This window comes from Capsicum annuum, chromosome 12, assembly GCF_002878395.1.
Source record: "Capsicum annuum cultivar UCD-10X-F1 chromosome 12, UCD10Xv1.1, whole genome shotgun sequence".
Classification (NCBI taxonomy): domain Eukaryota; kingdom Viridiplantae; phylum Streptophyta; class Magnoliopsida; order Solanales; family Solanaceae; genus Capsicum; species Capsicum annuum.
Genome location: NC_061122.1, coordinates 227,858,102 through 227,885,035, shown reverse-complemented (window position 1 = coordinate 227,885,035; position 26,934 = coordinate 227,858,102). Strand labels below are relative to the sequence as shown.

At 34.8% G+C, this 26,934-nt stretch overlaps 2 protein-coding genes across 2 annotated transcripts; one reads left to right on the top strand and one right to left on the bottom strand.

Annotated features, from left to right (window-relative positions):
* Positions 1–4,685: 4,685 nt before the first annotated feature.
* Positions 4,686–15,404, bottom strand: LOC107851242 (mitochondrial proton/calcium exchanger protein). Its single transcript, XM_016696192.2, has 15 exons — positions 15,215–15,404; positions 12,372–12,975; positions 11,953–12,265; positions 11,519–11,665; positions 11,196–11,284; positions 10,996–11,088; positions 9,878–10,004; positions 8,843–8,907; positions 8,495–8,669; positions 8,065–8,259; positions 7,937–7,984; positions 6,964–7,101; positions 6,538–6,620; positions 5,842–5,957; positions 4,686–5,061 (listed from the first exon to the last, which is right to left on the bottom strand). The coding sequence occupies exons 2-15, from the start codon at positions 12,959–12,961 to the stop codon at positions 4,991–4,993; spliced, it is 2,250 nt and encodes a 749-aa protein (XP_016551678.1). The 5' UTR covers positions 12,962–12,975; positions 15,215–15,404; the 3' UTR covers positions 4,686–4,990.
* Positions 15,405–24,527: 9,123 nt separating this feature from the next.
* Positions 24,528–26,146, top strand: LOC107849861 (vinorine synthase-like). Its single transcript, XM_016694404.2, has one exon. It carries the CDS (start codon positions 24,593–24,595, stop codon positions 25,934–25,936), a length of 1,344 nt encoding a protein of 447 aa, XP_016549890.1. The 5' UTR covers positions 24,528–24,592; the 3' UTR covers positions 25,937–26,146.
* Positions 26,147–26,934: the final 788 nt, after the last annotated feature.

Here is a 26,934-nt window from a genome sequence, read left to right as displayed (position 1 = left end):
CAACTTTGAAAATAAACATCTAAAATGCATCCCTATAAAGGTGTCTAGATGTGCATATTTAAAGTTAAGATCTTCATGAGATGTACTTGTGTCAAGTTGATAAAAGTATTAATTGAAAAAATGTGGCCTTAAAAATTTGAGGCCTCAAGCCATTACATTACTTCACTCGCTGGCCCTTGAGTCAACATTGGATTTGTCAATGTCTTTGAGACTTTTATTTTTGAGCATAACACATAAATAGAGGTTTTAGTTTGACCTCAACAAACAACTTAACAATCTAGTTTTGGAAATGCACATTCAGACACCATAATTTTATTATAATTGACCTCATAAATACTCTAACCTTGAAAATGCACCCTTTAAAAGTGTCGAAATAGACATTTTCAAAGTTGAAGTGTCGAAATGGACATTTTCAAAATTAAAGTATTTTCGAGACACATCTATGTTAAGTTAAAGTGTCTAAATAATTACAACCAAAGTTAAGATGTTCAACTGTCATAAAGACTAAGTTAAAGTATATACCTACCTATTACTCCTTAGATTTTTTTTTTGTCTTGTTAGTAGGGGGTATGGTAGGGCTATAAATAAATGTATACTTTGTTGTTTGGAAGTGATTTTGTGGCTGGTTGAAGATTTCTATATCTGGAAAATATTTGAAAGTTAAAGCACCGACACCTGAAGTATAATTTAGGGAAAGCAACATCCAATACTTGTATCGTTGATTTTTACTTGTTCATATTTGACTTGATACATCTCTTCATTCTTTTATTTGATAATTGTAAGGATCAAACAAACTATCCCGCACCCCAACTAAATCCCTGTCACCTTCCACCAGCAACAAATATCAGGTAACTCTGCCAACCAAAGCTAGCCACTCCTTAAATAATACCCCTGTCTCATTTTATGTGTCGTCATTTCTTTTTTAATCCATCTCAAAAGAATGTTATCTTTCTTTATTTGGCAACTATTTAATGATATCATCCTCATTTTATCCTTACTAGGTCCTACTTAATAAGATACATTAAAGTGACTTTAAAAGAGACAATTTTATAAGGCATAGTACATAAATATGACTCTAAACTTAACACCAAATTATAACTTTGACCTTAAACTTTGACAGTGCACAAATATGACCTTTAACTATTTAAAACTGCACAAATATGACCTCTGATCCTACGTGGCAAAACGCGTGTTCAACACGCAAAACTGGGCGCATCCAGCTTAAAATCTAAGGGCATAATACATAAATATGACCCTAAACTTGACACCAAATTTATAACTTTGACCTTAAACTTTGACAGTGCATAAATATGACCTTTAACTATTAAAAACTGCACAAATATGACCTTTAAATGACTTTTCACTATTATTTTTTCATTATTTTCGGCTCAAAGATGAAAGTGACATCTAATTTCTTTTGTCATTGCGGAAAAAGAGTAATATTGAAGATTTATTAATTAGGTGGGTCAGCCTCATACGAAAAAATCGCGCGGGTATGTATATATATTATAAAGCAACGGGCGAATTTATGTTATATAATATATCTAAATATAATTTATTTAAATATTAGATTAAAGATGAAACTATACTAATAATTAAAAAAATTATAGTTTTAATAAAACGTTATTAAATTAACATTATTAAGGATAGTAGTAGTATATTGAATTAACGTTAGCAAATTAACGTTATTAAAATGTTAGTATTAAATTAATGTTATCAAAACATTATTAAATTAACGCAGGGGCGGACCGACATGATTGTCATGGGGTTCACCCGAACCCCCTCGATAAAAAGATTACGTTGTATGTATAAGGTAGAAAATCTATATTTATGCACGTATATTAATGTTGAACCACATGAAACAAGACACTTATATAGCCCAGTAGTGTTATTTGCTCTTTTTGGGCGCTTCCTTTAGCCTACTACGCGGGTTCGATCCCTGCTAGTGGCTTTTTTTTTTTTAATAAAAAAAAAGCTAGGTGATGCTGCTACAGAAATAATAATAATAATAATAATAATAATAATAATAATAATAATAATAATAAATACCAACCCTTTTGTAAGTAATTACATTCTCCTAAACACAACAACAACAACAACAACAACAATAATAATAATTAAAAAAAAAACGATGTCGTTTTAACACAAAAAGTAAAACTTTGACAATGCATAATTATGACCTTTAACAATTCAAAACTGCACAAATATGACCTCCCTTCAAGTCAGCCCTTTTAATGATGTGGCACCGTGTGATTGGATGAGCTTTCCACGTAGGCGCGAGTGAAACTCACGCATGGGGGTTGCAAAATCAGAGGTCATATTTGTGCAGGTTTTGAATAGTTAAAGGTCCTATTTGTGCACTATCAAAGTTTAAGGTCAAAGTTATAATTTGGTGTCAAGTTTAGGGTCATATTTATGTATTATGCCATTTTATAAACTTTACAAAGTCCTCATTTATTTTGTAAACTCCATATCTGATCAAATAGCGACAAATAAAATGGAACAGACCACAGAGAGAGTAACAAACAAAAGGATACTTGAGAAAATTAAATGGGAGGTGACGAAAAAGTCTTTAAATTAAAAATGATGACAACTTTGACAAGCTAAGGTCAAAGTTTCATTTAAATTATGATTAAGTTAATTGAGATGTAAAATGTAATTTTTAAAAACTTTTTAATTTTTTAAAAAGTCCCCCAACTCCAAATTTTAAATTTTAGAATTTCCCCTCATTTCTTATCTTTCAATCTTTCTTTTCTCTTATTCTTTCTCCCCGTCTTCTTTTTCTTATTTTTTTCTCTCAATATAGATTTTCCTCTCCTTCCATCTTCTCATCTTCTTTTTCTTTCTCTTTTTATTTCGTTCTTCCTTTTTTAATTTTTATGGACTATTTAAAAAAAAAAAAAAAAGTTTGAAATTTTTTTTTTTTATCTTAAAAATGAATGAAGAAATAATTTAGTAAATTCAGTAACTATGAGAGTTGCTTCAGCAACTACGGTAATTACTGCAACAACTACTATTAGTTGTTGTGTTACAACAATTATCGAAGTTGTTGTAGCAATTATTAAAGTTGAGGCAGCAACTCTTGAAGTTGCTTCAGCAATTATCGAAGTTGTTGCAGCAACTACGATAGTTGCTGCAGCAACTTCGACTGTTGCTGCAACAACTTTGATACTTAATTTCTGAAAAAAGATCTGATTAGAGGAGGAGATCACGGAAAAGTGATATTTATGGTAAAAATGGAGGTAGTGGTGACGCCGAATGAGAAGATGACATTTGTTGTGGTGTTGATAGCGACGATGGTAGAGGAGAAAGAAGAAAAATAGGCGATAGTTATGTAGAGGGAGGAAATAATGGTAAATCTGGAAGAGGTGGCAATGGTAGTGATAGCGGTAGTGGAGGAAGAGGAGGTGGCGGCGGCGGACGGCAACAAAAAAGGTGTGGAGGAGGAGTGGTGGTGATGGTGTAGGGATCTTTCTGTAAATAATAAAACTTGAGGGTTTTAAAATTAATGTCACTAACACTAATCTTAAAATTGTCACCTCTACTCAATATTTAAGACTTGTGTCACTCTTTTTTAATTTTGAAACTTTTTTGTCACCCTTAATTAATTTGTCCAAAATACTTTTACTATATCCCCTATTAATTACAAGTCATTGAAATGTTCGAAAAATGAGAATTTGCTTACACTTGAGCCAAGAGTCTTTCGAAAATAGTCTCTCAACCTCCTTAAAATAACGATAAGATCTGCATACACTTTATCTTCCCTAAACCTCACTTGTAGAATTTTACTGGGTATATTATCGTTGTTATTGTTAAATGTTGGAAAATGGATAGTATTTACTAACAAGAATAAAAGAGACAAAATAATAAATTATCTCCCGACTTTCAAATGTTGCAAAGGACACAAAATAATATATTATCTCTTGACTTTTCAAGCCGTAAAATAGACCCAAAAAAATGATAATTATAGTTGTAATAACAGAAATAGACACAAAATGACCAATTACTTCTTGATTTTTCTAATTGAACAAGATAAAATAAAATAGTAAGAGGAAAGACTTGAAGAAAGAAGACTGTATTTTTGTGTTTCATCCTTTTCAGTGATTATTTTGGAATGATTCTTTTACTGTTGTGCTTGGTGAATTAGACTATATAATAGAATTAATGATGAAAAACACATTTAAACTATTAGTTCTTTTGCAAGTTTTTTGCCTCAGAATCTGAGGCTCAGAGATCCATTGTTCTCGTTAGTTACTTAAACTAGCACTCCCTTTGTATCACAACACACCTCGACGTTGAGGTATGAAACTCGCAAAAAAGTAAAAGTTCAAATGTGTGTTCACCATTAACTCTATATAGTAAAAGTGAATATGACAACAGAAATGAATAGATGTCTATACTTCTGGTTTTCTGGAGATGTTATAGCCGTGGGAGGTAGCGGCTCTACCAAAAAGCATGGAGCGACACAATCAACGGGTGAGCCCTTACCTGCACTCCAAGCATGTGGATATTGATAGACACAGTGACTCAATCAACCAAATCCACCGAACCACCCGTATTTCAGAACAAAAAAAAAAATTAAATCGGAGTACCTAAACCTGGTATGGTTTTGTCAGAAACATAAGTTGACAGAATTTAAAAGCAGACACTTCAATTTCAAGAAAAACTCATCATCAAATCCATACTATTGTAAAAGAACACTGTTTCCTCATATCAGAATGTCAAATATAGGACAAATCTCCAGTATATATTATAGTCAAGACTATTACACGTTACATGCTTACAGTAAGTATTTATTTCTTTTCCGTGTATTTTTTTACCATATTCCTATGAAAGGTCCTAGTTCATATGACAATAGAGGAGTTTCTCTAACAGGACTAACAGACATTGGCTTTCTATAATGGGAGGCCTAATTACATGACTGAACTTTGTTAGTGAAGTGTAATGTTCTATTATTTTCTAAGAAACCAAAACTATTGCATTACTCCGTCTATTCACCGGACCTGGCATCTTCTACGCGGCTGCCTAGCTTAACAATGTCTTCAACAAAAATCTTTCCATCTGCAAGAAAAAGACTCAACAGAAGTTAGAAGCAGCATAAATAGAGGCACATTCAGTTTTCTTGTATCAATATTGAAAGATATTGTGCAACTCCCATAAACATGCACAACATTATGATAATTAAAGGCTCTCTTACTGTTGTTCAAATACTTAAATCTCAGTATCAGCCGAAAGAAGAAAATCTGCTACAAGTTAAGCATTCACTTCAATAGTTTAAAAGGGATGGAAACAATGTTAAAAGAAAAGGAAACAGACAGACGCAGTAAGAGCTGAAATAAAGCAACTAAAAGAAATGAGCGTCATTCTCAGGAATCTGGAACCACAAAAAAATAGTTATTCTAGATAAGGAATCCTTTGGTGCTCATACAATGTTATTTCAAACTTTCCCACGTCTACTATTTTACCATGAAGGAACAAATATGTCATCGATTTGAATATACAAGTGCGTCAGGGTAATTATCTAGTTAAAGTGGCTTTTTTAGGACAGTTGAGGTCTGGAACTCTAATTCAAGGATTATGCATTGTTATTAATATGTGACTTCTATGCACATGAAAATATTAGCTAGTTGCTATTATAAAACACAGTGTGTCAACATAAAAGGCATTCTAAACGCTAACAGCTTTGGTTATTATACCAAGTAATGTCAACAGTCGATAAAGAGCTTTGAGTGATATCTGTGTTATCTTTGTGAAGATCTTCCAGAATGGGTTCCAATAACAACCATAAATCAACAGTCAAAACATGAAGGTTTCCGATTCTGAACAAAATTGAAAACTGACCTGTATCCTTGGAAAGGTTGCTGATGAGTTCTTGAACCCCTTCTTTGCCAAGAGTATCCTTCAAGTACATGGCTGCAGCTGCTAGTTCCTCCGGAGTCACTTTTCCATCATAATCCCTGTACAACAAAACAACATGCAAGTCAATTAAAAGCTAAACGTTGGACTTATGCAATTGCATATGAACATGTAACTTCCCCAGCAACTTAGGTCGCCACAAGCCACAAAACCTGACCACATTAACGAGAGAAATATAGACACGACTAATCATTACTTCCACTCATGATATGGTAATGTTCATCTGCATGGCTCATGATTAATATTCCGCCAATTCATCTTCAAAATATAACACAGATATCATTCAAGTTTTGCAAATTGCAACATGAGAATCATTCCATGATAAGGAACACATTTCTGCCTGAATGCTCGTGAAATTAAAAATAGATCAGGTAGATTAAAAGATAAGCAAAGGGAACATTTTCCCAACTTCGATCTCTATTTCATTGAAGGAGTTGGAAAAGGACACTACCTATTTAAAATAGTTCTGTACTAGTATATTCAAGATACTAATAAGTGCAACCAAAACTCTGAGAGATGTATGAAAAAGAAATGTCAAAAGCCCAAAAGTGATCATCAAGAATTTTTCTTTTTTGACAAGAATCATCAAGCAGAATCATTAAGCAAAACACTGTTATTCACCTGTCAAGTATTCGCCAATGGTCGCCAATTTTGGCATCGACGTCATCAATTTCCTTCTCCAGATTTTGAAGCATGGAATCAACCTGAAACACATTAGCCAATAATTAACATATTTCAAGTCAGCTCTAGGAACACATCACCTTCCTCTATTAGTTTCACTTGATTATCTTCTACCTCGTTTTGTATTAGTGAAACCTAGTGCATATTGCTCAATTTCTAGGCTACCTTATCTGATCCTTCAACAAACAACAACAACATACCCAGTATATTCCCACCAAGTGGGGTCTGGGGAGGGTAGGTGTATGCAGTCCATACCACCACCTCAGAACCTTATCTGATCCTTTACTAAATTAATTTTGGGATATAGAGGACAAAAACAACTTCCTTCTGTCACCACCTATAAGACTTTCATGATGAATGTCTCACCTTATCTATAAGTGCAGATGAAACCTCATCATGTTCAGAAGCATCATCATTCTCATCATGAGCAGCTCTATATGCCTTGATGGCTTCCACTTCACCAACTGTACCCTCTTCATCTACCATGCTATGATAAAGCTTGATCTGATAAGAAAAGGAATCCTCTATGAACCACAGATTCTTGTTGGGAGAATTACCAGACCATATAGACAACTACGAGACGCAGCATACATTGCATATAGTGAGAAAATACCAGAAAAACATGAATAGCAAAGAGAGCCCGGCAGTCCACAGGTGAGATTTCGTTCTTTCATCTTATTTTAATTTATCTTTTGGTTGGGAGAGAGAGAAAGAGGATGAGGATAGCTGGAGAAACAAGGCACCCTATTAATTCTCTGCTATTAATTGAATGTTCTGCTGTTTAAGAAAGTTGGAAAATTGTGACAAAACCTGATTGAGGGTAGCATAGTCTTTTTTAAATCAGTAATTGAGGTAGCATAATCTTAACATATCAACACTATGCAGAAAGCTAGCCCATACTACAATCATCAAAACTACAAGTTATCATCTCTTTTAACAAAAGGAAAAGGAAAAAGAAGGAAGGTTAAGGAGCATTTTGTTTTCTTTCCCGGAATTTATACTTTCCACCATCATCAATAACCAATACTTCCCCCATTAAAAAGTGAACATTCACCTTACCTGTGTTTCCTAGTAAAAGAAACAAACTGTTCAACTAAAAGCAAAAGGGAAACTCGGCAGGACAGAAATCAAAATCCACATGACGTCCATCAATTAAAGTAGTCAATGCTCATTAACAGATATAGGAAGGTTAACATGATAAAAGGCTATAGAATAGAAAGGACACAATAAAATGATAAACAAAAGAAAGAATCATTAAGAGGTAGTTTTAACATAAGAGATCCCCATTTTCCTTTTCTTGGTCTGGTTTCTCGTATAGTTTGGCTTCTGAAAGACATACCTCTTTATTTACAAGCCTCAGGAATTCTTCACGCTCTTGGCTAACAGACTGCATAAAATAGAGTTATAAGAGATTGAGAGAAAAGACCAGGTACTGAACAATCCAAAACTTTTTAAGTCCATCCTTACAGAAGCAGAAGCTAGAACAGCCAAGGCACGGCTAATTTTACATAGCTGCTCTTGTTTGTCAATTGCTCTTGCTCGAGCTTGCTCTTGCGCTTCTGTAGCTGTTGGAATAGTCATCTCTTTCAATGCCACATCCTCTTGACTACAAACAGATTCCTTCCTTCTAGTTTTCTCTTCTTCCTCTTTCTCCTCTTCTTCCTGTGGACAATTACAATTAGCTCTAAGCAGAAGATAACTGATTTTTACACATCTTGATCTATAAAACATGTGCCTTAAGAGGCAGATTCATTTCCTGGCGGATAACATAGTCAAACAATAGAATCCACAGTTAAGAGAACAAGAAAAAGATCCCACTGCTACATAGCAGCAGGGGGCTCACAAAAGATTGCAGCATCAGACACACTGTTCATTTGACAAGAAAAAAGACATCAACCTTGATAAGCTCCTCCTGCATTTCAAGATATTCCAGTTTCCTCCTCCTTTCCGAGAGCGAATCTTCAGATGGCAGGGAAGTGATGCCCACAGTGTCCACAACTTCATCTGGTAGCGAAGACAGTGTAGCTCCAACAGCCTCCTCTGGCTTCAACCTTCCAGAAACAGTGAAAGATCTGCTCCCAGCATGAAAGGAAAAAGCAGGTCATGAGTGCTCAAAGGTGAACAAACTAATCAGCTGCAAGTTGAACAATCTTCCAGAAAATGGGTAATCAGCCCACGCATATACTAGTGTACAGGTTCTGAATTTCAGAGAGAGAGAGAGAGAGAGAGTAATACATTGAGATACCTGGACAAGATCAGAAGTGAAGAAGGTACTGAATGGTTAAGTGACAAATCCAACCAATCTCGAAGCTGCACATAAGAATATCAATATCAGAACAAAATACTATAATCTTCTAGAAGTGGTGATTACTAAAAACCTTCTTACCATAAATAAATATTAACACCAAGTTGCTGTCCTACACAATATTTTTCACAAGTAACTAGTAAAGTTATTGCCATGTGACCAGGAGGTCACGGGTTCAAGCCTTGGAAACAGCCTCTGGCAGAAATGCAAGGTAAGACTGCGTACGATACACCCTTGTGGGTGGGGCCCTTCCCCGGACACCGCGCATAGCGGTAGCTTTAGTGCACCGGACTGCCCTTTTATATGATATGATCTTCGCTACCAAAAACTTGCATTGCATATTGAAACAAGATATAACTACTTTCGAGGATCCTAATTATTCTTTTCTCTGCACATTGTTAAACCAAGAAACTGTTGAACTGAAAGACAAAAGTCTTATCTCTGACAGAAAACTAACAGCAGACTTATTTGATTGTTTGACAGAGAAAGTGACGGGCATAAAGAAATTCACTAATCCAGAGAACTACATCAATGACTTTAAAGTTCACCGAATACATGCTTAATCGACTTTGAAGCTCATTTCCCTTATATTGGTTTATGAAACCAGAGATAGACTTATTCATTTATTTCCATAATTCCTCCAAAGGAAGTACATATTCTTCTCTTCTAGTTTTCCTGCAACAGAAGGAACTTAAAGACATTTCTTTTTCCTTCTATAAAATTCAACCTTTGCAAGGGGTTAAGAAATGAATACGGGGAAATAATAACAACATAAACTTCTCCTCCCTTTGGCGTTCTTACTTCTTACTTTCTTATCAAAATATAGGCAGATATTGCAAGTGCAATCCAATATCTAATAATGCGGCTGAATAATCTGCTGCAATTCAGTAAAAACTATTGACAGGATATCCACATAATATCAAACTGGACAAAGTACATCACTATTGATATTTTACAACAAAACTAACGAAGAACCTGTTGGCGCATTTCTTCCATGGAAAGTAAACCAAGCATGCCTCGCTCTCTACAATCTTCACGAAGTTCAGCTTCTGAAAGGGACTCCACACCTTCAGCTTGAATCAATTTGTCATCTTCTTTAATCCTACGGAAATCATAGGATATTCAATATCACATATATTTGACTAGATGCAACTGTACAAGGATGAAACTAATTACTTTGAAAGTAGCTCGTACTTTATATATGACATGTTAATGAACATATAGCCATGTTCCTTCTATTTCTCAAAAAACAAAATCTAGATACTTGAGAAATTGCTTGGCTGTTATATCTCCAAGAACATGCATTACTTCACATTTTCCCCAGGCAATTCAACTGTTTGTTAGAAAATTAATGCTGACAAAGACGGACTGGTAAAGTTGCAATGTCTGTGCTACGGATTAATGTAGCTACTAGCTTCTTGTTAGAAGAGTAAACAGTTCTTTCCATCAACAATTAAACAAAAAGATGTTATCTTGGGGGGTCTCTTGTAGGTCATAAAAGCAGTGCAAAAACTATATCCATCGGCAAACAACAAGTCGATCACATTATTTTATTCCAATAAAGTGAAAATATTTGCAATTACTTTCTTCTGGAGTCTGGTGAGATTTAAGCTTGTTTCAGCTACATAGATTGTCAATACCAAAGGACAAGCACAATTAAACAAACTGTAACCTCTCTCAAGACTGTTCAGAAGTCAAGAGAACTGAATATACATCCACATGAAAGATCATTTTCTTATTTCTGTTGACAAACTAAACAGATTGATATATTAGGCCTGTTTATCCACATGAAAGAGCATTTTCTTATTCCTGACAACAATTTTCTAGACACTGCTTCAAACAATTTGTTCATAGTTCAAACACCATCACCAAATGAGTTTCATGCTATACTGGAGATTCGGGAAGTGACTCACTACCGAAAATGTTAGTGGAACCTTCTTTTCTTGTACCTCCACAAGCATTAAGAACAAGTCAAAGTATGGCCTACTTCACAAACTGTGATTGACTAAAAAGAAAACATTCAGAACATCTAGAACAATCTTTAACATGCAATTTTCTTTAAACAATACCCTACATGGGAACATGTGGCACACCTTTGCAACCTCTTCCGAAGCATAAAACGCAAATAAGCATCTGTTCCATATGGACTGATCCCCATATACTTGCACATACTTACTAATCGAGGCCTGAGAAATAGAGAGGATTCAATACCTTCCATATTCAGAGATTAGATTGCACATCAAGTTGACTAGATTGAACCATAGAGAATAAAAAAATTAGTTGTAGTCCCAACCTGCTTATATTATCTAAGGTAAGTTCATCATTGAACAGCTTGGCAAAGCCTAAAATTTCTTCATTCGTGACTCCTGCACCTCTTCTAACCTGCATGAAGTTATAAGGCCATATTCAGACTAGCAGAATGCAATCGATCCTTGTGGCACTTCCCGTTTCATATTTTTAGCCTCGGGAGGCATGTAGGGGGCAGTGATGATCTAAGTTGCTCGGTGTCGGATCCTTCAAAAATAGTGTATTTCTGAAGGATCCGACACGGGTGCGTCAACATTTTTGGAGAGTCCGAGCAACTTAGGTGATGATTGTACATCAAGATTGAGTCACCTTGCTCAGAAACTCATCAAGATCTTCAGCTGTTTTCTTCAGTTCACCACTCCGGGAGTTTTGGACTTCTTTAGCCATCTCCTTCACGGTATCTTGAAGAAACTTTGCATATTCTATCCTCGCAATCAGCCTCCTCTTTAATGCTTCCTATAGGTGAAGCATTCCAAGCAAGTAAATTGATGATCTTAAGGAGGATAAACTCTTTGGCTTAAGTAAACGCAAAAGTAACATCTGAGATTGTTAATGCCACTGCAATTTGATTGAATGAACGCAGAATCATTTAACCAGTACATGGTACGGAACATATATTGAGATATCAAGGCCTATAATTACATATCAGCATAAATATACGACATCACAAAAGTAAAAAGATTACAGACTTCTTAGACAATACCAAAGATTTTAGTTTTACAATTTTAAAGAAAAGATTTGACCTGTTCTTTCATTTTGTCTTGAAAAGTAGATGGCAACATGTTTGGAAACAGCTTCAAGAATACAGGTAATAAAAATTCCATGAATGGGACAATGATGAAGACAGCAAACGGAACAAGCCTGAACATATCAGCTGTAGTGCGCGTCAACTGTTGTCTCTCTCTTCTAGAAAGACTCTTTCCACTAGCTAGCTTTATCAGCAGTCTTGAACTGATCCTCATGTCAGCCCATAGGAGCTTCAAACCTAGCCAATAATGTTGCAGAGTAGATTTAAACTCATGTCTCCAGTGAGCAAGTTTTTTGGCCCAATCTTCCCTGAATAAATATCCAAAATGATAAAAAGGAAAGCATGCGACTCAGCACTATCAGAGACACTTCTTGTTTAGCCAAAAATAAATCAACAGGTTCTAACAATCCTAACCTACTCATTGAGGCCACCGCTCTCAAAGAGGGACCAATCCCCAAAAGTGTTGCCCATACTCTCTGTATAACAGATTTAGCAACCTTCTGAGATTCCTGCAGCCGTTTTGCTTTTGCTTTGGCCTTTGCAGTACTTAATCCTACAACAGCTTGATCACATTCCTCTGGAGAAGCTTCACTTTTCTTTTTGGCAATCAATTCTTCATCATCACTTCCCAAATCAGGTTGTTTTGCTGTTGCTGTAGAAGCACAACGTACAGAGTTCGGCCAAAACCTCATGCCAGTCAAAGAAGTAACATCAACTCTTCTATTTACATAACCAAATACTGTAGTATTATAATATTTTGGCTGGAAGAATCCTAAACCCGACAATCTTGAAAATCCATCATTTATTGGAGAAATTTCGTCATGAGCCTTTCTTTTATCTGGACCTTGACAAGTACAATTCATAGATGAGCTGAAACCACGGGAGTCAAAATAATGAGCAGATCGCCCATCACCCCAACTCTGTAAATTTTGAATAGACCGAACAGAGACATTCAAATAGTCAGAAAGGAGCTTCCTCCTCCGTAGAATCGCCCTAGAAGCCATTAATTGCCTCTTCACTAACAAACAAAAATTATCATGTTCAGCAAGTGGCACACAAGTTATTCAAATTAGATGTAACACCAGCAGTGAAATTGCAAACCAACAACAACAACAACAAACCCAGTATATTCCCACATAGTCCCACATAGTGGGGTCTGGGGAGGGTAAAATGTACGCAGTCCATACCACTACCTCCGAAGAAGTAGAGAGGCAGTTTCCGATAGACCCCCAGCTCAAGACAAAGGACCGTAGACAGTGAAACTGCAAACCATATCCGATTAATTGCATATTAGAGGACAATGTTCATTTCTTCTATTTCTTATAAGTATACAGAAAACACATGGAACGCCAGCAATAAAATGCAAATATGCTCTAGAGATATATGCACACACACATATTTATCCTTCTAGAAGATTTTATGATGTGCCTTCAAGTATGTATATACTGTATAGCATGCAAGGTTGTGGCTCAGCTATCGATGAAACCAGAATGTAAGACTAGAATTGAAGTCCCACCAGAAATAATAAATAAATAAATAAGCTTATTTCATTACATATAGGGTAGACGGGGTAACTCAATATCCGTGTTGGTGGAAGGATCAACTAGCTGGTGGATTAGTCGAGATGCGTGCAAATTGGCACAACACCACCATTACACACACATATTAACTGACTTTTTTTTTTTTTTGATAACCGTGGTGTCTGGGCCAGCTTGTGCGCACCTCGACTAAATCCACGGGATACCTGCCACCTCCCACCAGCAATAGGTACCAGGTAACTCTGTCCACCAATGCTAGAACAGATGGGAAGAAAACACCTAGTGTTTGTCTCTGCGGGGAATTGAACCTGAGACCTCATGGTGCTCATCCCAATACAATGTTTTCTCCTTTCACTTCATCTTAATATATATAACTACAAATTTGCGCTATAACTTAAAAAGGAACTTGCAAACAACAAGTAGAGCTAAAACTAAGTTACACAAGACAGAAGCATTAAAATCGATTGATCGCCTATCACAAGATAATTTTCTCCTCTTAACATCACAAATCGTGCTAAAATTGAAGAAAATGCAAACACTAACTAATTAAAAAAACAAAAAAAGCTACAGAAAAATTTGTTCTCAGACAAAATTGATACTGCAAAATGAATTATGATTCTCCCGAGATTAAAACTGATGAATATTCTACAGCTGAAAACATTTAAAGTGATGATGAAAATAACTTCGACACTTACAAATTTCTCCTCTTTTGATGCACAGAGAAAATAGCTTTTGCATAGAAATTCACACTGTCAATTTTACCAGCTAAAATTAAACAACTTTTTTCCTCTTAACATCGCAAATTCTGCTAAAATTTAAGAAAACACACTCACTTACAAATCACAGAACAACAACAACAACCACAAACCCAGTGTATTCCCACATAGTGGGGTCTGGGGAGGGTAAGATGTACGCAGTCCATACCACTACCTCCGGAGAAGTAGAAAGGCTGTTTCCGATAGACCCCCGGCACTTACAAATCACAGAAAGTTACAAAAAATTGTTTTCACACAAAATTGATACTGCAAAATGAACAATGATTCGCGATACTCCGCAGCTGAAAAAAATTCAAAGTGATGATGAAAATAGCTTCAACACTTACAAATTTATGTGAATTTTGTTTTCACACAAAACTGATACTGCAAAATGAAAAGATGATTTGCTAGATTAAAACTCATGAATTATCCTCCTCAGCTAAAAACATTCAAAGTGATACTGAAAATAGCTTCCACACTTGCAAAAAAACACACTTACAGGAACCAAAAAAGAAATTGTTTTCACACAAAATTAATACTGCAAATGGAAAATTCGTGATATTCCGCAGCTGAAAAAACTCAAAGTGATGATGAAAATAGCTTCTACACTTGCAAAAAAAAAACACTTACAGGAAAAAAAATGTTTTTCACACAAAATTGATACTGCAAATGATAGACGATTCTCGATATTCCGCAACTGAAAACATTCAAAGTGATGACGAAAATAGCTTACACACATGAAAAAAAAAAGCAGTTTTCACACAAAATTGATACTACAAATGAACGGCAATTCTCGATATTCCGCAGCTGAAAATATTCAAAGTGTTGATGAAAATAGCTTCCACACTTAAAAAATAATTTAATTTTTTCCTCTTAACAAGGAAAATTCAGCTAAAAAATTATTTTCAGACGAAATTGATAGTGAAAAAATTCAAAGTAATGATAAAAATAGCATCGCACTTACAAATTTCTCCTTATTTGATGCGCCAGAGAAATTGATTTTGCAGATGAATTTACGATATATGTATGAAAAAATTTGAAAATGATTAATGGATTTTGAGTGTTTACAGAGAAAAGGGAAAATGGAGGAGAAAAAATAGGAAGGCTTTTAGGGTCATTATCTATATATGGGAGTTTATTAGGACAAAGAAGCAAAGCTGAGATTTTGGGTTAAATTGGAGGGTTTTAGTAATCAGCTGTGGTGCATGTACAACTTAGTTTGTGTACAACAAACATTTTGGACCAGTGATTATTTTTCTTTTTTTAGAAGAAGAAATATTAGAGGGAGATAACTATTAATGACATGAAGCAGTTACAGTTTATTGAGTACCTGATCCTAAATAGAAAAGTGTGGAAGATGTGGATTGGGGTAGAGGGTTAGTCAGTGGTGGACTCAGACTTTTCACCAAGTGGGTTCAATTTATAAAAAATAAATACGCAACAAATGAAACAAAGAAAAGTTTACTTAATTAAAAACATATTATTACAATATTATTCTACGAGTTTTCATTTCTTGAAACCTATTCATAATACTTTCATGAGAAATAGTATTAAATTTTTTTTTTCTACATAAGGCACCATACAACTACTCATGAAACCACCATCCATTCGATTTCTCAATTCACTCTTGATCAACGTCATTGTCGAAAAGACTCTTTCAACTGTAGCAGTGACAACCGGCAGGAGCAATGCAAACTTTACAAGACGAAACACAAGAGGATAATTAAAGTGTTTTTTTGTCTTAACTAGATCCTTGGAAAGGTCACCAAGTCCTTTTAGATTAAAAAATCTTTCATCAACATCACGAACATCAACAATATAAGTCTCTAGCTGATTCTTGAGAGTAATCATTATATTTTCACCAAAATCATCAGGATATAATTCAGTCATTCGCAATATCTTGTTTATGTCAAAATTAGAAAATGAGTTAACAGGATTCAAGCAAGCAACCCTACTAAGCAAATCCATTCTCACCTCATTAAAATGATCATTGAGTTCTTGAAGTTGCCAATCAATAATTTAAAAAAAAAACTTCCATGCGATAGTGATGTGAGATAGTATAATCAGCAACTCTTCATCGAGATCTTCCAAAAATTACATAGAACTCATTAAAACTGGATATCAAAATATCATACCTGACACAAAATTCATACACATTTTTTATAAGTGGATCCCATCCTTCATTCCGTAAATCTTGCAATCGTTTTTTCACCACTTTAACAAATAGAACAACATTTGCAATATCTTGTTCTTTCTTCTGTAAGGATTCATTAAGCTCATTTGTGATTGCTAAAATATCTCTCAGTAAGTGCAATATCAAAGCAACCTCAAATGTTTGACAAGTTCTGTGATATCCTGTTGCCCTAGCTTTTTCTTCAACAGATTCAAAATCAACAACAATAGTATCAAGGACATCAGTAATAGAACCAAACATACTAATAAAGTTCTTAAACGATTTATAGTGTGAACCCCAACGAGTATTAGCAGCTCTAGCAAGACCAAGTTCTTGATTCAAGCCCTTACCAGTTTCAATCTCGCCCATATCTAGGGCCTCTTGAACTTTTTCTGCTTGAGCTTGTCAAAGTTCATCCATTCGTTTAAAAGAACCTCCTACGACATTTAATACATTGGAAATCAATAATACAAGTTCTCCAACTTGAAAACAGTTTTTAGATACACCAACAAGAGTCAACTAAAGTTGATGAATAAAACAATGAATTGCATGAGCTGATCTACTTTTTTGCTGAATCAAAACTTTAAGGCTACTTAGATGCCCTTGCATATTGCTTGCTTCATCATAGTATTGCCCTCGCATACAAGATAAACTCAAAAAATGTTAAGTAAGATAGTTAACAACTGTTTCTTTTAAATATAAAGCACTAGTATCATGAACATGGACAATCCCTATAAATTATTCCACATCAAATCCCCCACTATCAACAAATCGCAAAACAATTGCCATTTGCTCCTTACGTGACACATCACAAGATTCATCTACTAGCAATGAGAAATAATCACCTTTTAGATCCTCCATAATAGCTTTAATTGATTCAAGTTTACATGTAGTGATAATATTCTTTTGAATTTTATGAGAAGTCAATTGATTATTTTTTGGAGCCTTTTTCAACACAAGATCTCTAATTCTATCACACCGACTTGCATACCATGAAAGAATTTCAAGAAAGTTACCCTTATTCAATGATGATTAATCTTCACGATGTCCACGGAATGCCAATACTTGATTCAAAAGGAGTCTCACCATATCAACAGAAGCTTGTAAACGAATTTTGTATTCAAGCTTGGTTTGATTGGATGGCATTACAAATGCGGCTTGAATTAATTGTTCTTGTCGCATTAGATCTTTACACTTTTTCTTTGCCTGATTGTGATCACTGTTCGGCCCTCCAACATGCGTATCTAATCTTTTTTTTTGTGCCAACTTCTGAATCCTATACTTGAAAATGCTTCACCTCCACCTTGATGAATGCTTTCATCTTGAAATAAATAACAACATAAAAAATAAGCGGCATCTTCAATTTCACTAAACTCCAACTAATCATGATATATTTTATACCATTTACGATTAAAACGACGTTTTAATCCAGAAATATCTCTTTGAGAAAATTCGCGAACTCGAAGTTGATGAAGACCTCTTTGAATATATGCTCGCCTAGTCTCATCACGATCATTCGGATGATATTCCCAAATAGATTTTCGTTCTTTTGGATCTGCCGGTAAAGAATTCAAGTTTACTCCTTGAATTTATTTTTCAGCAGAATGATGATTTTCTTCTAATTGATTCAAGTTCTCTTCCACGCGAAGAGTATTTTGAGCGGATGAACTTGATTGTGCCAACTTTGACGATACCGGAGCAAAATATCTCTTCATTGAATTTAGAACGTGTATTGCCGAACTAAACATCTCATTAGAAAAGTAAGAGTTATTGTACGCATTTGAATTTTAAAATTTTGTAAAAAAAGTAACTAAAATTGAAGAGAAAATCAATTGTGATTTTCTTCAATTTTAAGTAGAAAGAATTTAAGTTGAAGAAATAAAAATAACCGCAATAATTTTATATCTATAAAAGATTAAAGTAGAGGATAAAGAACAAAGAACAAACTTGATAAATCTTTTGATTGATGTGAGATTGATTCTTGTTTATTTTTTTTGCTTGGAGGCTATAGGGTTTTTTAATTTTCTTTATGTTGTAGGGAATGAGGAATAAGGTGAATTAAGGATTGGAGAATTAGCATATTTTTAGGAAAAAAATTTGAAAAGTAAACCTTTTTTTTACCCAAAAACGTGTAGGTTGCTGCTTAAAAGTTTTTTAAAAGGACTGCTGCAATTCAGGTTCGAACTCGCGATGTGGGCATTCGAATTTGAACCTGCTTTCACTGGGCTAGCGACTTAAATTGTTCAAGGTGGGTTCAGATTTTAATATATACTATTATTAAAAGGACTTCTTAAAAGTTTTATAAAACGGACTGCAGCAATCCAAGGTCGAACCTGCAACGTGGTCATCTATACTTGAATCCGCTTCCACTCGGCTAGTGGCTTAACATGTTCAAAGTAGGTTCAAATTTAAATATATGTCATTATACTTATAAGGACTGATATATATATACAAGTATATACGGTATAATTTTTCGACAAAGTGGGTTCATATGAACCCACTTGAACCATGGTGGGTCCGCCCCTGGGGTTAGTGGGTAGGTGTGTATCCTTGCTAGTAGGAAAGAGTGCCTTGTTTGTATTTGTGTGTATGATCGGAGTGTTATGTTTGTGTCTTGTAGTTCCTTATTTATGATGTTTTGATGATGTTTGTGATTTTCTGATAGATTGAGTATAACATTACTTTATAAGTGTCTTGTTTTTTTTATTATCTATTGATGTATTATATCACTTTATTTGTTGTGTCTATCTTTTCTATTATTGTTATTTGTCGTGAGTCTATCGCAAAGTCTCTCTACTTCATCTAAGGTAGTGATATAGACTGCGTATATTTTACCTTTTCAAATCCCACTTTGTAAAAATACACTGAATATGTTGTTATTATTGATTGGTTTTTAATATTCATTGTTTTTTCTTTTTGTTTGCCTTTTTATTTAGTCCAACGAAAACATAAAAGTGAAATTTAAGGGGTTTGAATGTAGATTGATCTTATCTATCTTTCTTATGGAATAGAAAGGTTGTTTTTGAGAGATTTTTGATGCAAATGATTTATTATCAGAACAGGCAAGAAAGGAAAAAAAAATAATAGTAGTAAAGCATGTTGGATGAGCATGTTTAATGTGCGAACAAAAGTGCTACATTGGTTGCTGAAAAGATTGAGATGCGATATATAAAGTGTAGAATCTTTTAATGATGTGAGACCTTTTGAAAAAAACTGTGCACAATTGATGTAAAATGGATAATATCACACCATGTAAGAGTATCTTTGGGCTACACTTGAGGCGAGGGTCTTCCGGAGACAACTTCTCTACTTCCTTGATACGGGACAAAAAAAAGAGAAACACGAAACAACTCCAAAACAGTCCACTAATCTTAAGGATTTGAGAACTAAGAGGGAGACCACTCTCGGATTCACTACAACAACAAGAAGAATGAAATATAAGGGTGTGTTTCAACCCCAAAACAGTAGCAACACAACAAGAACAAGATGAACAATAGACAAATTTCGGATTGCACATTAACAACACAAACACACGGTTACAACATCAACACTACTACACGATTACAAAGAAACACAATGATAGATAGTTAGAAGAATTGAAGGTATAATCTTAACAACCCAAAAACCTATTCCACTCTTGGACCTTTAACATCATACACAACAAATACCTAACTCTTACGTTGTCACAAAAGTGACCTCGATCTCCCAAGCATCTAACGTTTCCAAGCTTGAATCCAACACGAGTGATTCTGCACTCAAGTTGATTTCCCTAGTTACTATGTTTCGGCCAAGAGGCCATTCTCTCAAGAGAGGGTGTTTCAATCTTACAACTTTCAATATTCAATCAAAACTAATGACTAAAACCCTACATTATTCTATTTATAGTAGGTTACAAAATTAAGTGTGAAATGTCCAAAATGACCCCTCAGTCAAATGCTTCAATAGGCGCCCTTGGAGTGCTATGTATGGACGGTTTTGGTGTTCATTTAGGTGCTCCTTTGCACTTCATTTGAACACACCAAGTCTCGAGTCTAACATACGCCCTCATAAGTCCATCTACGCGATTGTACTCATATCATCCTCCCCTTCTTGAAAAGGATTCGACCTTGAATCCGTACCTTGCAATATCAAGAGAAGACAGACAAGCACACATCCTCATGACACGAGGGTTAGGGTTAGCAAAAATAAACACATTAATATGCCATGCCGAGGGGAAACAAATTTAAAGTATATCCATGGGTCCTTTGTATTAAACATAAAAATATTAGTATAAATGTGACAAAGGAAGTAGCTCGGATAAATACCAAAACAAAATGAAAACAGGCCGAGAGTTATCCTTTCCCACCTTAAGATGGTACCGGGATCAAATGGAAGAATTAGCCAAGGTCCTAACCCGAGGCTAGCCCTTCCTTCCCCTAGAATGTCACTCCCACATTCACATACAAAAATATTTTCATACACATGATCTCTATGAACAGAACTAATCGTAATGCTTTTACCACACAAGATGTTCAAAGAGTCATATGCATTATCAAGATCAATTCTATAGACACCATCACTAACTTGCGAATTTTTAAGCACTTCATTCATATGCCCAAGTAGTGAACTACATTTAAGAGTAAATTGATCATCATGAACACCAAGAGTACTCATTTTCGAGACTGCACATTCCTTGCCCATAAGAGTACTATCATCTTCCAAGAAGAGATTTCCATCTTTAGGAGAAATGTTGTCATTCCATAGTGAGTTAGCATATTGGCTATAGCCTTCAAGTCAAGCTATACCATCATTTTCACCACTAGGTTCATTAGGAGTGTTTATATCATCTTCAAACAAAATATTAAACCTAAAGAGAGCATGGTCTATCTCACGGACAGATTTGGAACTAGCAAATGTTTCACTCTCTATAAGTTCACTATCAAGTACCAAAAATGTTTCAATCTCCTCTTTACCTTGGTGTGGGTCGGGGCAGCTCACCTCTTCCTTCGGGAAGCTTTCATCGCAAGGTGCTTGGACAATTGGATTTTGTGGGTAGAGTTTGGGTAGCAATTGGCGTATAATTTCAATATGCCGTTTCATGCCTTCAATATTGTCATTGATGCGATCGCATGTGGCATTGAATTAGAGGGGAGCTCCAATTCGAAGCGTTATTGAAATTATGGGCAGCCATTGTACCTAACAAAAAAAGACACAACAAACAAAGAAAACAAACAAACTTGTTAGATCAAAAATGTCTCACCACACTCTCACTCTCGGTTTTACCTCGCACTTGGTTTCACAAGTGTTGAAAGTCGGTTTGTACTTCGTGAGTGATTGAGTGTCAAGTCTACTCTTGTCCAGGAATGGATTTTTGTTTGAAACTCAAATGAAATCTTGTAGGACTTGAGTCAAGAACTAACAACGAATTCAAAAAGATAAAAGTACACAACAAATGTAAACACGAGCAAACGGACACAAAACTAACTTACAAGCTAGTAGGAGATCACTAGGTTGTCAATTAGTGTTCGAACCAACAAATGAACTAAGAGATAATAAAATGAAACTAAGAAATCTAAAATTTGAGCCAAAATTTGTTGCGTGAACAGTAACTTGATGACGTGGCAGCCACGTATTGGTTGTGGTTTCTAACAATTTTTGTTGTCCAATTTCAAGTCTTGGTCAATTTTCAATATGGACTTTGGTGGAATTTGTTTAAGGAGGGAAATTCAAACAAGTCTTGGAGCCCTTTTCAAATTGCAAGTTTCAAGACTTTGACTTTACTTGTACTTCTCCTTAAAACATGGGTCCTTGAATCATGAAAAGTTGTTGGAAAGTGGTTGAGATGTGGTTGACTAGTTGATGAGTGATGGCAAGTCTTTCAAGACTAACAAAGATTCACCTTTTTCCCTCCACCTTTATAGATCTAAGGTTCACTTTATTTTAACAAGTTATGAAGGTTGTGAAGAACTTCAAGTACAAATCAACAATCACCAATAACAACCAACAACAATTCTCCAAGAACACCAACAATTTCACACGGCCAACTTCCAATTTTCACAATACAATATCTTCAATACTTGGCCAAGACAACTACAACTTCAACAAAATGGTTCTTAGGCCACCAATGAACAACAATATCACGTGGCCAAGATTATAACAACAATAAGATGAAGGACATAAGGCCAAAACAGTCCACCACAATAATGTTCAACAACAAATCAGTCAAGTCCAAGTTCACGAAAACAACACCAACAATGTAAGCTCAAACTTAGATTTAGACTCAAGAGTGTTAAAAATGAAGAAAACTAACATTAGAAACAACAAAACAAGTAAAAATCTCGGCCAAGACACAACAATAACACAATTTCGGCCAAGAACACAAAATGGACAGATTTGCTTCTTTTTGATTTTTCAGTTTTCTAACACTTTTCTTTTTAATTTTTCTATCAAGCAAGCCCAAGATCGATCTTGTAGGAACAAGATCAATCCATTCTTTGATACCAAATGATACGGGACAAAAAAAAGAGAAACACGAAACAACTAAAAAAAGAGAAACACGAAACAACTCCAAAACAGTCCACTAATCTTAAGGATTTGAGGACTAAGATGGAGACCACTCTCGGATTCACTACAACAACAAGAAGAATGAAATATAAGGGTGTGTTTCAACCCCCAAACAGTAGCAACACAACAAGAACAAGATAAACAATAGACAAATTTCGGATTGCACATTAACAACACAAACACACGGTTACAACATCAACACTACTACACGATTACAAAGAAACAAAAGGATAGATAGTTAGACGAATTGAAGGTATAATCTTAACAACCCAAAAACCTATTCCACTCTTGGACCTTTAACATCATACACAACAAATACCTAACTCTTACGTTGGCACAAAAGTGACCTCGATCTCCCAAGCATCTAACGTTTCCAAGCTTGAATCCAACACGAGTGATTTTGCACTCAAGTTGATTTCCCTAATTACTATGTTTCGGCCAAGAGGCCATTCTCTCAAGAGAGGGTGTTTCAATGTTACAACTTTCAATATTCAATCAAAACTAATGACTAAAACCCTACATTATTCTATTTATAGTAGGTTACAAAATAAAGTGTGAAATGTCCAAAATGACCCCTTAGTCAAATGCTTCAATAGGCACCCTTGGAGTGCTATGTATGGACGGTTTTGGTGTCCATTTAGGTGCTCCTTTGCACTTCCTTTGCACACACCAAGTCTCGGGTCTAACATACGCCCTCATAAGTTCATCTACGCGATCGTACTCGTATCACTCCTTGAGGTAGGTATGCGCACATTTTACCTCTTCATACCTTATTTGTGAAATTTTACTAGATATGTTATTGTTGTTGTACGAGAGTGGACAGATAAACGCAATCAATGAAGCAACATGTAACAAATTGAAAAAATGAAGCAAAAGATACTCTCCATTCATTTTTACTTGACAAGTCTATTAAGAAAATATTGATTTATATGATTATTTTACAACACTATCTCTATTGATGTTTAGTATTAGATTTAGAAAAATGATTTGAAGAATAAGTAATTACTGCTAAGGGTAAAATATAAAAGAATTATCTTTTTGATATGTTAAAAGTGACAAGTGAAAATTTACTTTTAAACTTATATTGCCGGGTGGAAGTATAAATCAAATCTAACTTTGAGTGATAAACTCTTGAGATATGAAAATGTGGAAGTGAAAATAGGAAATTTTAGTTAATTTGTCTAGTTGTTAATGTATAGTTAGATCTCTCGATAATCATTTTCTATTGCTGCATTTTACTATAATGGTCATGTTCTCTATAATAACGGTTTACTACAACAGTCAAAAGATATTCAAACAAATATTGTCACTATAAAAATATTTGAATGTATATAACATGGTAGGATGTTGTAATTCTCCATGTATAGAAGGTAGGACAATTATTAACATACCATAATGTTACAATATCATAAATACCAAATCCATCCCTATTTATGGAGTGATTATTCATTCTTCAAATTAAAAGACATATACTAAATATATGAAGGATTAATATAATCTTATACACAATAAATATATCATGGAATTTTCACTATATAAAGGTTATAGGTATAGCATATGCTTTAGCACATCGAGTTGCCTTGTCCTTCAATTTTTTTGTTTTCCATCAACCAAATTCAATTTAACATGGAATTGAACTTGGAAATCATTTCCACAAAGTTCATAAAACCATCGTCACCAACGCCAGAACATCTAAAGAATTACAAGTTATCGTTCTTTGATCAGCTCGCAGAAAGGGAACATATGCCACTACTACTTTTCTATCCACGTGGCGATGAGTCTCTCATCGCTGACTTGTCATTTGATGAGAGACTCGAAAAATCCCTTTCCAGGGTTTTAACTCATGTTTACCCTGCAGCAGGAAGGTTGTCAAATGATGGATTGTCAATTGATTGTCTTGACCAAGGTGTAAAGTTTATAAAAGCCAAGGTCAATTGTGAATTCAATGATTTCATCAATCAGGTACAAAATGACCTTAATCTCGCCCCGTTATTCTTTCCGGAGGACATCCGGGATTTGAAGGACGCGGATTTTAACACCACTCCACCTATGGTTGTACAGGTTACTGAGTTCGAATGTGGTGGAATTGCTGTGTCCATTAGTGCATCGCACCCCGTGATGGATGGATTCACTAATTTTAAATTTGTTTACGAGTGGTCTAAAGTGTGTAAATTTGGGATTCCGAGTGAGGAGATAAATTTCCTGAGTTTTGATTTTGGTGAGATTTTTCCAGCAAGAGATTTATCGAGTATTTTCCCCCCTCGTGTTCATCCGCAAGATTCGGAAGAAAAAATTATCGGTAAGAGATTTTGTATTGATGAAGTAACTATATCAGGGCTCAGGGACAAGTTAGCAAAAGCAATAGATTCAGGGGAACTGTTCTTTAAGCCCTCTAGGGTTGAAATTATCACCGCGATTTTATGGAGGGCTTTGATTCGTGTTTCAGAAGCAAAACATGGATATTTGAGGCCTTCGTTAGTTTTCTTTCCAGTGAATATACGTGGGAAAATTTTGCTACCTCTAAAAGGGAACGCTTTTGGGAATTATGTAATGGATGCTCCGATCCTATTTGTCCCGGGGAAGAACAAGATGGAGCTCCACGATTTTGTAACATTGATTAGGAGTTCGGTGCAAAAAGCTATCGATGCTTGTGTCATAGGTTCATCCGATGATATAGTCGCGAATGTAGCCAATTCATACAAAGAAATTTTCATGTCAAAAGACTGGGGAATTGGCAATGATGAAGTTGATAGGAGTGTAATTTCGAGTTTGTGCAAATTTCCAATGAAGGATGCTGATTTTGGTAGGGGAAAACCGAGTTTGATGCATTTTGGATTGCGAGATTTTCATAGTTGTTGGATGTATGACGGAGAAAATGGAAGTATTTGTGTGCAAGTTGACTTGAAGGATCCTTATATGCGCTTATTTGAACGCGATAGTGATATCAAGACTTTCACCAAGTTTTATTAATTATATTTGCACATCAAATTAAAGCAATTATTGTAACAAGAAGAGCGCGAACTCATTCTCAAGCATGCTGGTTTTTTTATGATATCTATAGTAATTCTAAGAGTTTTATCTAGTTTCAATGTTGCATTTTTTTTTATCTTGGACCATGTTATCAAGGATTTTGCTAAGTTTTAGTTGTTCTAAGAGTTTTCTATAGTATTTGTTTTTCTTTTAATGAGTTATTTTTTTTTCTTTAATTCCATTAATTTAGATTGTATTATCAATTCCTTGGGGGAGAAAGGACTAAAGGAGAAAATGTGCAAGTGGAGGTAATTTTTTGGGTGGGGACTTTGTTAGAGGTTGTTTAGTTATTAGAATATTTTATTTTTTCAAAAAATTATTTTAATTTAGTGAAAATTGTAGTATTTGATCATAAGAATTTTAAAGACAATTTAAAATTATATTTAAAAAAATGAAAATAAGTTAAACTTAGTTTCATTTTTTTTAATTTTTATTTCTCTCACAATAAGAGTACAGTATATGTAAGTTAAAATCGAACAAAAAATAAAAAGTAATACAAAGTCAAATAAACTATCATTACTGATTTACTGTACAGCCAAAATATTGACTCAAACTTAAAAATACCTAATTAATTTGTTATGATCATGGAATTTTTTCACTTTTTCAGAATTTTTTTCCACTTTATATCAAATACAACTCCAAGTGTGTGAGAATTTTCATTGTGATTCTAAAATTAGTTACTATAAAAGAGACGTGATGAAGTGTTTAAAGTAATCTCATTGGGTACCATTTTTATCTTTCTTTTCCAATTTAAAATGTAAAAACCAAAAAAAAAAATACAAAAATGAAATATCTATAAACTATTAAACTATAAAAATTAAAAGAAAATCAAATGGTTAGCTCAAATTAAAAGAAGATGCCTTGGTCCACAAATGCCTTGATTGTTGGGGAGGATAAGTTTTACGGATGGAGTGAAGATGAGGTGTGTTGGATGGTGA